General features: G+C 41.7%; 1 protein-coding gene across 2 annotated transcripts; it reads right to left on the bottom strand.

Moving 5' to 3' along the window:
• Positions 1-33: 33 nt before the first annotated feature.
• piwil2 (piwi-like RNA-mediated gene silencing 2) lies at positions 34-9,610 on the bottom strand. Of its 2 annotated transcripts, none has more exons than XM_011615388.2 (24): positions 9,519-9,610; positions 8,415-8,826; positions 7,706-7,811; positions 7,479-7,584; positions 7,144-7,295; positions 6,933-7,008; positions 6,653-6,763; positions 6,345-6,462; positions 6,126-6,250; positions 5,669-5,749; positions 5,488-5,601; positions 4,651-4,839; positions 4,463-4,547; positions 4,036-4,128; positions 3,381-3,521; positions 3,148-3,261; positions 2,831-3,019; positions 2,240-2,341; positions 2,039-2,155; positions 1,877-1,965; positions 1,681-1,786; positions 1,323-1,576; positions 1,145-1,252; positions 34-1,052 (listed from the first exon to the last, which is right to left on the bottom strand). In XM_011615388.2, exons 2-24 carry the CDS (start codon positions 8,817-8,819, stop codon positions 896-898), a joined length of 3,138 nt encoding a protein of 1,045 aa, XP_011613690.2. In that variant the 5' UTR covers positions 8,820-8,826; positions 9,519-9,610; the 3' UTR covers positions 34-895. The 2 variants fall into 2 exon arrangements, with proteins under 2 accessions (XP_011613690.2, XP_011613691.2); XM_011615389.2 differs by lacking the exon at positions 9,519-9,610 and adding an exon at positions 9,243-9,385.
• Positions 9,611-12,059: the final 2,449 nt, after the last annotated feature.

Raw genomic sequence — 12,059 nt, forward strand, 5'->3', positions numbered from 1 at the left:
CACGCCTGCGTCTCCAGCAGCAAGTCAATATTGTTCTAATCAGCACAAACGCAGAGGCCCATTTTATTTAAATCACACGGCTGACATGGATTATTTTATATATAGTAGGAATACATGCATATTTACAGGAGGCCAAGGTGATGCAAAACTGTGAATTTAAAGATTTAGAATGAAGGAACAGCAGAATGGAGAAATTTCAGGTTCCTCAAGTCTCCAGGATCTGATGTCTCCAGCAGGGACGTCCATGAAATGGCAAGAGTTGGAGAAGCTGCTGTATAACCAATATATTCAAAAACATTACAAATCTCAACAATCGGAAAAGCCGGAAGCAAGTATCCCATTAGATGAAGAACACAGGGCAGAACACCATGAGGTGAAAATAAAGGATTGGAGATATAACATTAAAGCTCTAATGATTAAATGCAAAAATCTGCATTAATGACATTAAACTTCAACACTTCTCCTGTAAAACTCAGGATTCATGAATGTTAATCAAAAACATGTATTAGCGTCCACAGGATGAAGAAATTAAATCCACGTCATCAAAAGGAACCAAAATGTCCACTGCTGCAAACGCACAGAGAATATGGCCGACTATACTGATCATCAACAGTCCTAGGTATTCATTTCCATGTCGGCCTCTCCGAGACTGCAATGACATCACTCATCTAATGTAAGCAGAAGAAGTGTCTCGTCAAATATTAACAAAGGGCTAAAAGACAGTCAAACTAACATTGTGGTTTGGACTCAATGAAAGGAAGGAGAAAACGTCTCATGTTACAAAGTAAGTACAGAATTTAGAAAACAGGGGTAGCTGGATTTGAACATTTCTGGAACAGATTCAGGAACTGAAGCGCTCAACTCGGGAACAGGATGTGCAGGACACTGCAAGAGCTCAGAGGAAGAAGAGCTTATCCGATAGCTGGATGGATGGCTCCGCGTGCAGGTACTGGCCCGACAGGTAGGCCAGCTTGTGGGCGTACTTGCATGGAGCCGGGACAGGAATGGTCCCAGGCCAGTTCCAGTACAAATGACACATCTTAAAAGTGAGCCTGGGTGGACATCAAAGTGATTTGGTTATTATTTAGATTACCTTCAATCCTTACTATAACATGTTGGCAGTGCTCACAAAGAGCAGTGATACCTCTGCAAATGGTCTGGAGTCAGGTTTGTTGTGTTGTACAACGATATGTAGTGTGTCGGGACTCCATGACCCTGGCGGATGTGATGGGACATCAAGTAGAAATCCACCCTGAACACAAACCAAACCTGTAGCGTCCAACAGGAAATACGCTGCGTTTGAAGACACATTCAAAACCCACCAGTTTCTCTGAGTAAGGGTGTGATCCAGAATAGTTCCAGGTGGAGGTATGCCAAAGTTGTTTGCCGCACAGGAATAAAGAGTTGTGGCGATGCGTTTTTGGACCACGATGAAAACCAGCTTTGGAGCATAGTTGGGGAAGTTGTTGAAACATTTGATCAGCTGTGGAATCTCAAACTGCTCCACCAAACTCAGCTGCCCCTCTGACACGCCGTCCCGGTACACCACGATCTTGTCGGGCAGGTTGTGGTTCACCTGCACCAAGAAGACAGAGACACAAGGACGGGTGATCAGGAAAGTTTTCTCCTGGATATACCGCCAAGAGTATGAGCCAGATAAAATGTGTTTCTCCACTAAACCTCGTAGTACTTCTGCAGTGCTGCAACAAAGCATATTCTAAAGCCATGAATCAGTTCTTCGTTGGGTGTCTGGAACATCACTCTGGAGTACCAGCGGGTCAGAGTTCTACAGCAGAAAGTGTCAATAAACGTGATAAAACCAGAACATCGTTTATCTGATGATGCAATTTGTGTCAAGTGTAGGAAAAAAGTTCACCCATTGACAGTTGCGACGAACCCCATGACTGAGTGATGCCTCTTGCTGGTGTCATGATGAACATCAACTCCAACCACCATCAGATTTTTCTAGCAAATATACATTTATGTTAATTATGATGATAAATGTATAAACACACACACAATCTTGATAACCACTCACCAGAGGAATACCGACAGTCCACAACTCTCCTCCCAACTTGCTGTTCACTTGCAACAGAATCTTCTGTGCGATACTTTTTAACTTTGCTTGTTGGGAAATTGTTCGCACATTTATAGCCTAATGGAGAAAAACAAAATTAAAAACATTCAGTGCCCAATGCTTCACATAAAATGTGTACAGACAGTGGACAGTGTTGCAAACCTGGGATGGAATGGGATTTTTGACACAGCAGATCTTCTTTATGGCACTATAAAGGTCATCTCTGTTGCCCATTATGATGCACACTACAAGCTGTATATTTGGCTGAAATAAAGAGCATCACAAAAACTACAAATAACTGAGTCAAAACCAATCACACAACCACAAAAACATTCAATTAAACTTTAAGGACAACATAAAACCATAGATATATTTAAATGTCCCAGTTAAACAAGCCAGAAAAAGAGAATGAAAAGTCTTCTTGTGACGTTTGAGTGTTGTCACAGGTTTGACCTAAAGGTGGCAGCATTACACCACAACGAGGTGCAGGAGGCTTCCTGCTCACACGCAAAAATAAAGGAAATCAAAGCTGTTCTTAATCCTAATGTACTGGCATACACAAATAAGGTTCTGCCAAATCCTTAAATGAATAACAATTACAATTATTTGATCAATCCCACTATTGAGTGATTAAACTACACCTCATGCATCCTGCAAGTACAAAACTTAGATGCAGTCATTGCACTTGTCTGGCAAAGCTTCAATTCATGCCAGTTAACGACAGCAGATATAGGCCAAACCATTATGTCGTACCTGGCTATTGAGGTGAGACTGAATGCTCTTGACATAAGTGTCAGTGTGATCATCTCTCAGCTCTACCCACATGGGCTTCTCCATATGAACACCAATAGGTCCGGCCACCTTCTTTAAGGTTGTAACCAGCTCCTCAGTCTGCTCTGCACAGCGGCGAGGATAGAAGATAGCCCAGATACTGAGGGGAATCTAAAATAAAATGAATAAAAAAGGAGTCAATCGGCACTCTTTTGGGGTGGGGGGGTGTATGTCAATATGCACACATGTCACCATCAGAAAAAGGAATTTAGACTGTCCAGAATGAGACAATTCCTCACACAGCTGATGGAGACATATCTGACAACCTCTCTGGACCAGGAAAAATCGGTGCCTGTTGTAAAAGATGAAGTCTGGAGGCAGATGGTTTCAAGAGGTAGACTTCTACCTTGAATCTGCAAAACAGGAAACCAGTACTGCTGATGTAGAACGACGCAGAACAGCGGCAAACTTGGAGGCATGTGCAAAGAACAGAGGACAATTGTAATCTAACGCAATAGTAACGCACACTCACCATCAAGATTTGTGAGCCGATCTCCAGCCCCCACTGCCCCAATTGCTTTACGCTCTCAGGGTTTGTGCTGATGTTCTTCAGCAGCTGTTTGACCGAGTGTGTGTGCTGTTCTGGAGTTACACTGATGTGCATATTCAGGTCCTGCAATACAAGAGAAACACGGCACAGTGCACAGCTGATTAAATGAGTCCAGCCCTGAGGAAAAGAACATGAGAGTCACCTTTAAACTCTTAGGATGGTTCTCTTAACAAAGTGAGGCACTTTGCCCACCTATTATGCAGTTGTTCTCATTCTGTGTATTATGTAAAACAGCTGAGCTGATCACAAGCTTCTAAAAGCACCAACGGCACCCTGACAATTTACTCTGAGCTTTGCACGACAGAGACAAAGAACGCTGTAGATCAGCAGACAGCAGGGAAGACCATTGTGTTCAAAAGACACCATCCAAGAAAATGTCTTAAGTTCCAAGTGTCTTCGCTCTTAAACAGACACACTACACAAGACAAAAAGCAGCTGGTTCACAGAGGAAACTCGAGCAAATATCACAAAGGGAAATTTATGTTTGGCTGTGATGAAGAGTTTTTACAAAACCAAAGCAGAAAGGTCACGGATGATATGTTATACCTAAAGGTTAGTGAAAAACGTGCTAGAGCACCTTCATAGCTTTGAAGTCTTTCCTCATTTTGTCAGGGATTCCTGTCATGAAGGACAGCTCTGGCACCAAAAGGATCTCCCCACTGCTGATTTGCTAAAAAACAAAACATTATTAACATTTCAATTATATCTAAAGTACTCCCTGTAATATCACCTGTAATACCATCTCCATCCAGGTGGTGGCGTCTGCACATCTCACCTTTGGTGGCAAATTCCTCAAATATTCAATACACTGCTGCCAAATTATTGTACATCAAAAATGGAAGAGATCTTATGTATATTTAAAGAACTAAACACAGATTTTTGATCACTCTCTGGGACAAATCATCATTCGAGTGTTTCAACAAATTTTATACATGTTTTACATCACAACTTCTTTACATTTGCTCAAACTTATTGTGTAAAATGAGATGGTGATTCAATTTTACCTTCCCTCCTGGTTTCGACCTCTCTTTTGGCCAGTGCAGGAGCAGGGGCTGGTCGACCTCTTTAATTGTAATCCCGTAGTTCTTACTGTCGACACGAGGAAGCCCAGTGTCCAATGAGCAAACGTTATCACAGAACACAAAAGGGCAGCGTAACTTTCTCTTTCACCGATGTGATGGATCATTGTCACCTGTAGTACTCCACAAAAGTGGTTTTGGTGCCATCCATTAAAGTGAAGGTGTCTTTGGGGGATTTGTTCCACTTGATATCATCAACCCGGTAGGTGCGGTTGTTGTAGCGGGTGATAACGATGCTGCCGACGAGTTCTTTGGTGCATTCCTCTTGAAAGTTTTCTTTGCTTTGATGGTATAATGTATTCCTGGCATTAAAGACATTTTTTTTTTCCAATTCTGAGTAAGAGAGGACTGCCAAGACTTTGTAAAAGACTGCACATCTGATAGATGAGCCACTCTATCTGGAAAAGGCTGCCCCCACATTTACCCTGCAATCCCACCGGGTCCCCAAGTGCAGTGTTAGAAGTGTTAAGGATGTTCACAATAGACAGGCTATGGATATACCATATTCAAATATGCATGACTCACATGTCCATCAGTATGAAGCATCTCATGTAACTGTATTCACTGCATGTACTGTTTGAAGTTGCATTTTTATAGTTTTTATAGTTTTATATTTATATTCATATTCTATTTTTAATTTATTCTATTTTATTGCTTATTTTATTATATTTTTATTATCTTTAATAGGTTTAATGGGGTGTAATGGTGGTGGGAAATTTTGTACAGTGCTGTACGTTTCTTTGGAGATGCTAATTTCCCTGATGGACACCCCCTAAAGGGATCAATAAAGTACTCTTGAATCTTGAATTAAACATGAAATGTCCTGTAGAATTTAATATTAATCAGAGCCAATTTCTAACTCGGTGCCAAAAAATGTTGTCAAACACACCAAACCATAGCTAAGCCACGCGAAATAACATGTGGTCAATATTCCAAACTCCGTAACTCACATGATGTCCATTACCGAGTCGTTCCTCAAGACTTTGTGAGAGACATCGACACACATGTAGAGGCCTCCGTCTGTGTGTTTGATGCAGGTGGAATAGCCCGGCCACACCTGCAGCCTAGAAAAACCGAGAATAATGAAGAGACTGAAGCCGTTGCCTTCGTCTTTCCGATTGCGACTCTTACCGATGTTTTCCGATGATGATGGCACTTTCGGGATCGTAATGGTTTCGCCCCACCAGCTTCAGGCCAATGATTTTCATTACCCTTGAATGACAAACCAACACCAGTGTAAAACCTGACAGAAGATGTGGCAAGTAATTCCATTTTATTTATTTCTCCAGCAGTCTCACTTTCATACACATTTTCCCTCCACAGCCAGATCTGAGTCAACATGGGAACTAATGCGAGCTTGTGTACAATTCCATTATATCTCTCAGACACCTAATGCAATTTAAATTGGATATATTCAAAACTTCATTTCCAATAGCTGTCAATAGCTTCATTTCCAATTGCATTAAGTTTCCTTAACACACAAAATTGATCTATTTTAATGTCTGTGTACATCGAAATAAATTCATTTAATTCAGGTTTTGCTCCCTGAGTTCAGGTCATGTTTGGAAACCTGTTAACAAAAGATTACCTCCTCAGCACAACGTTGTAGAATGGGAGACACAAGTCAGAGGTGGGTGGTAAAATCTTCGTCATCTGGATTTTAATTTGTATCTCCTCTCCATCAGTGCGTCTCACAGCTTTGAGATTAACCTCCTGCAAACACAATGGGAAAATAAATTCATTAGAATTCCCTGACACTCCCCAACGCTAACCCAAATGCCCTGGAGACTCAACGACTGAAACATACATTGTCCAACTTAACAGGCAGGTAGAGTATGGAGCCATCGAAAGCTACGACGCTCCCTGTGGTGGAGCGGTGAGCCTCCATCATGGCAAAACGCATGGCCATTGATTCAATATTGGGACTGCAAGAAATCACCCAATACGGGAAAGAATCGTTTAAAAAAACATACCCTTTCAAAATGCATCTGTGGATTTATTTTAATACAGGAAATAACAAAACTATTGAAAACCATCTGTGTAGACATTAATTGCAACCTGAACACTTAACAGTTAAACTATTGCTCAACACGTAACATTCACAGCGATACTTACGTGAATGAAACATGGTATTGATAAACGGCTTCATTCCTGCAGTTTACTGGGATGTGGTTTGAGCCAATGGCTAAAGGAGTTCCTTTTGTTCCACTCTTGTCAAGCGGTTTGCTGATATCAGATGGAGAACACGACATTCATCGCCACACGATCATTCATCCAACTCCTATCAATACAGCTGCTAACGGTCTTGATACAGGAGCAGTTGTCACAGCATCATTGTGAACGTCAAGACACTGGGATTTTATGTGCATTTTGCCTTCTCTTTAAGAATATTTACCGAACTTCCTCCATTTTCAGCTCCTTCTTCACAGGTTCAACAGCAGGTACATCAAATACGTCTTCAGTGGTCGGTGCTGAGGTCAAAGTTCATGACATTATTTGCATTCTAAAATGCAGTTATCTTCTTAGATATCATCTAGACATCTCTTATGTTAATAAAACAGAAGGACAAGGCAAGTATCCAAGAGACATTTTACTGTATTTCTTACCAGTAGGTTGACTCTCACAGATTGTGTGTGCCTGTTTGTCAGCTCCAGGAGGAGTGAGACCTACTAAAAAACCTCTCCCTGCTGCCATTTGGGGAACCGCAGCTCTTCCTATCCCCACCATCGTCTGGTGAGAAAAGGCTGGGCTTCTGAAACTGTAAGATCAGGGGGTGGAAGGGTTTTTGAAACGTATGCTCAAAATTAAAGGTAAACTACTATAGAGAAGCTCAAAAATATAAGACTCCTGAATGTTACCCAAGCACTTCCACAGAATTCTCCTTACACACGAGTGTCCCACAAAATCACTTCAGGACCACTTGTCTCTCCTGATTACATACCTACTTCCTCTCCCCATCATCTCCTCAGGTTGGTGCCTGCTCTCTGGTCTACTTATCCCACTTACAGGGGAACCTTCCAGTGGCTTCACCTCTCCCGTTTCTCTTCCTGCACAAAAAAATTAAGTTCACCAGAATGGATCATGTAGAACATAAACACTACAAATTTAGAATTCCACTGATATTACTGGTGAAGCCGATACAGTGATTTTTCAATGAACTTTACTGACCCACAGGACACAATCCTCTTCCCAGTGGGATCAAAGCATGATCAATGCCTATTCCTCTGAACATGGAGACAAGTGCTGATCTTTCAGCATGTGCTGGCAGTCCCACCTGCAAACAGCCAAAGGCGTTAGCTTTCATAATATGGGGAAATATATCCAGAGAAAAGTGACCCCCAATTTCCACATAAAGCATCTCGCACTGTGAAGCAGATACACTTCCATTCTAGTGAGTAGCTGCATTTCCACAGCGAGTGCCTCAGTGCGTCCCAGAGGCACCACGGCGCTCCGCTGTGGTGGAGGTACTCTCCAGTTCTATTTTTCAGCAACTTCGCCTCCACGATGTTCACCACACCGAAAACACACACGACACATGGTAAATGCTACGATACGACAATCCTGTGTATGGACAGTTCACATCCTATTACGCACGTTGTAAAAGCGAGGTTCCGAGGAAAGATAGACAAGGAGAAATTGATGGTTAAAGTGGAATTATTTTTTACAAACACCGTGGAGCCTTTCTACAAGGATACAAACCAAAATGAGTTTTGGGTGTGAATGTCAGGTTCAACCATCCAGCTAATTGTCAGCTCAGGTTTCTGAGGTGTTTAAATTGAGTAGTAATAATGATCGAGCATGTCGCACTCGATTAATGGCGACGTGTGGCAGAGGCTTTATGTGGAATTTAAGGGGAAAGCAAGCATCTAATCTACACCGGTTTCGTAGCAGCAGGTTCTTGCGTTACATGTTGGGTTATGGGATCAGATAGACTGCCTGGTTGCTGTTGTGGCTTCAGACCCTGGAAGATGGCACCTCTTGCCACCCCTACTTTTGCTTCCCCAGTTGAAAGGAGAAGGCCTCTGCCTTGGTCTGACTGTGCCACCAGTCCTTGTGCACGTCCACACACGGGTTGAGTAGGTGGGAGTGTCTCTCCCCGTCCTTGGGAAGTATCATGGGAACTGGGGAAACTTCTGGTCTGTCCTATACCCAGCGCTCCTGCGGAGAGGGCCAGCCCTCTACCATGTCCTGCAAAAACCTGCAGAGGCTGCATTGCTCTTCCTCGTCCCAAGGGCGGAACGCCCGTCATCCTCTCGAGGTCAGGCGGCGTGTTCGAGTCCATTGGTCAGCTGTGAAATTAAATTGCAGAAGTTTACATAACGAGTACGTCTACACAGTGAGTAAAGCGCTCCCATTTTAGTAACAGAGGATTTATTGTACATCAATGACACAATGTGACCAACACCATCATGACCTGAGGATTTTTTCTTTTACATTATTTTTGATTTAGATTTCCAACACGGTTTTTCCTTCATATTTCTGGACCGACCGCACTCATTCAAACTGCGCCCGTTTCGTCGCTTTTTCGTGATGGAGGCTTGGGCGTATTGGCTCTATCTCCTCCCTCTTCTCCCATTTCAAATCCCAAAAAGAGATCGTTGTTTAAATTGGCCATTTAAAGGCCATTTAAAGTTGTCTGACAATTTAGCGGCAACGGTTATTAGCCAGACAATATGGCGCCTTAATCCTCAGCCTCCAAACTTACCTTAATGTCACCGTCAACCAGGGTGCTTATTAATCCGTCCAATAAAATAAATAAAAACTTTTCACCTTAACAACCGAGGTCACCTTGCTTGAACAACAACAAAAAAGTGAAAATACCTAGGTAGCTATCTAGCTAACAAATCACGTGACCAAGCAATTAAACGTGAGGCTAAAAACCCAATTAAACGCAAGTATAAACTAAAGAAAAGGAAGATTTTGCAGATTTTGTTAAACATCATGAGCGCAAATAGTTGACATTGTGGTAGAAACTACTTACATTAAAGTGGAGCGCTATTTCTTCTACCTGGCTCGATGTCGAAACAAGTCTAAATTAATCCATCAGTCCGAGGGATCACCACCCATTCGCTGTTCTGATAGGACAATCCCCAGATTCTGCAGGATGGTATTGGTCTACTGGACCTGTCAGTCACAGATTGTAGTTGTCTTGAAATATGAAATATGACGCCACCTAGTGTCGATCTTCTGTTATATCGTGAACGAAAAACTAAAGAAACAATTTTTGGATTTTAAATGTGTGTCGGGAACTATAAAGGATTAATTGAATTTCATAAATGTTTTGTAGACCTTAAGAAAGTGTGGGAAACTGGAGGTATTTTGTCAGGCAGAAGGTGATTACTGCTCTTTAAAATGTATAACTGTACAGAGATTTGGTTTTTGGGTCAGCAGTGACACGCATGGCCAATCAGTCTAATGCACTTTTTAAATATGACAGACAGAAATGCCCCCAGAGGCATTGAGGCGGCAACATTATGCTAAACTTTGGTTCTTCTGAGAACAGATGATCTTTTTTAAATTTATTTTTTTAGAAAGTAACCATTCTTTTGCACTCTCAACATACACAGACTCCCCCTCTAAAAAGGAAGTTCAAGATTGACAACAGGAATTACAATATTTATGTTAACCTTACACTTTTGTTGTATGGGGCGCCTGCTCCTTTTATCTAGAAAGAAAGAAAATATCTATCATATGTATCAGGTTCAACATGCTTGATCAACAAATCCAACATCTTACACATATTCACAAACTGTGGGGGTTGTCTCCTTCCACGCATAAAAGAACACCTATTTGATCTTTGGTACACGTTGAAATGGGAATAAACCTTGACAACTGCTTATGAAAAAAGCTAAAAATAATAGACTCCTTCCTTCAGCAGAGTTCAGCTTTATGTTAAAAACAAAATAAAGGTCATCTTCCTCTTCAGCATCCCACCTTTAACAATCCAAACAGGAAGCAAGCTGAAGAAGTGCTTATTACTTCTATTATTAGCATTTATTTATTTACCCCAATTCTTTTTTGGAGATCACAGGTGAAGGCAGACGCCTCCAAGGGGAGGAAAGCTTTGGTGTCTATTATTGTATGCAGGGAGGTGATGCTATTGATGTTCTAAGCCCAGCCATAACACAGCCTTGGGTGAATATATGCCATTTAAATCTGTAACATGTGTTGCTCTGCAGAGAAATAAGCCTGTCCATGTCAATAACAACAAAGTGAGATGACCTCTTTCTCCGTTTCAGGATGTTTGAACACGGGCTTCTAACAGACACCCTGTTTTAGTCTTTGAGGTGATTTATTTTATTTTATTTTATTTTGCTCCACAGGAAACAAAGATGAGAAATGGAATGTGACGTTTCCTTCCTCCAGTTCATCAGTCGGTCTCTTCACAGAGTTCTCTTTTCATATTTGGAGCTGTTGAGGTGCTCATTTGTGAAATGTGTTTACTCTGTTTAGTCTTTAAATAACTGAATGAAAAGCAAGTAATAAAAAGATCAACCTTCTCTGTGCTATTTTTTTTACCTCCTATTCATGCTTCTCTCAACATAAAGCAGTTACATCAGATAGTTTTTCTTCAGTTGTCTTTTTGTCCTTTCTTGGAATGAGGTTTTTTTTAAGTGAGCTGTTTGCCGCCTCCATCCAGGCCTGACTGGGTCACATTATTAAGGTTATGGTCACTCTTCTCCCTCTTCAGAAAGACAAGATGTTTGATGTTTACGTCCCTCTGGCCTTTGAAAAGACGAGGGCAATCAGCAGCCACTGGCCCTCAGCTTTAATTTGCATCTCAGCGGCAGATATTTGGCTACAAATGATTGACAGAGAAGATTACGCCTGTTCTGTTCAATGGCACAATTTGGCTCCAAACTGGGACAGTTAATGGTGTTACCTGTCACGTCTAATGCAGCATGTGTGGATCAGACCCGAGGGCAGCTGTTGGCAGTGGACTCTGACATTTAACTGTCAAAAAGATGATTGACACGCTGATGTAATCACAGGTCAAAGCTGGTAGCAGCCCGCATCTTTAACATTTTGGATTTTCGGCCTATTTACAGCTGCTGCGGCGGCCTGTGAGCAGGAATGACTCAGCCTCACATCCTGACAGGCCACAGAGGACAATGACAGCAAGGGGGATCAATCAAGTTCTCATTTTGAAGTCCTTTTTACAAATTGGTTCAAATTAGACAATGAATCATTGGGCCTCACCTCAGGAGTCTTCTTGTTGGAAAGGAAGAAGAAACAGCAAAATGTTGGAAGCAACCACAGTAATATGTAAAACCTGACATTATAATGAAACTGTCTCATTTTCTAGTTACTAGTTCATGCTGTCCTGTCTAACGTTTGTCTCTACCATCTCCACTTGTGGGTCCACATTATTTAGATTGTTTATTCTAAAAGGTGTTGCTATGTTGTCAATCCAACATTCAAAACTATCATCAAGGCATCGTCTTTGCATTTTCTGCTTGGTTCAAGCATTCCTTCGTATAAAGTTTCAGTTTTATAGCTGTTTTGCCTCAGTTTGCAAATG

This window comes from Takifugu rubripes, chromosome 21 (assembly GCF_901000725.2).
Source record: "Takifugu rubripes chromosome 21, fTakRub1.2, whole genome shotgun sequence".
NCBI lineage: Eukaryota > Metazoa > Chordata > Actinopteri > Tetraodontiformes > Tetraodontidae > Takifugu > Takifugu rubripes.

Coding starts and splice junctions, on each gene's coding strand:
- piwil2 (XM_011615388.2), bottom strand. CDS start 8,819: ATGGACTCGAACACGCCGCCTGACCTCGAGAGGATGACGGGCGTTCCG. Junction 7,812..8,414: donor AACCTGCTGCTACGAAACCG/GTGTAGATTAGA, acceptor GGCTGTTTGCAG/GTGGGACTGCCAGCACATGC. Junction 1,787..1,876: donor TTCGTCGCAACTGTCAATGG/GTGAACTTTTTT, acceptor TTTCTGCTGTAG/AACTCTGACCCGCTGGTACT.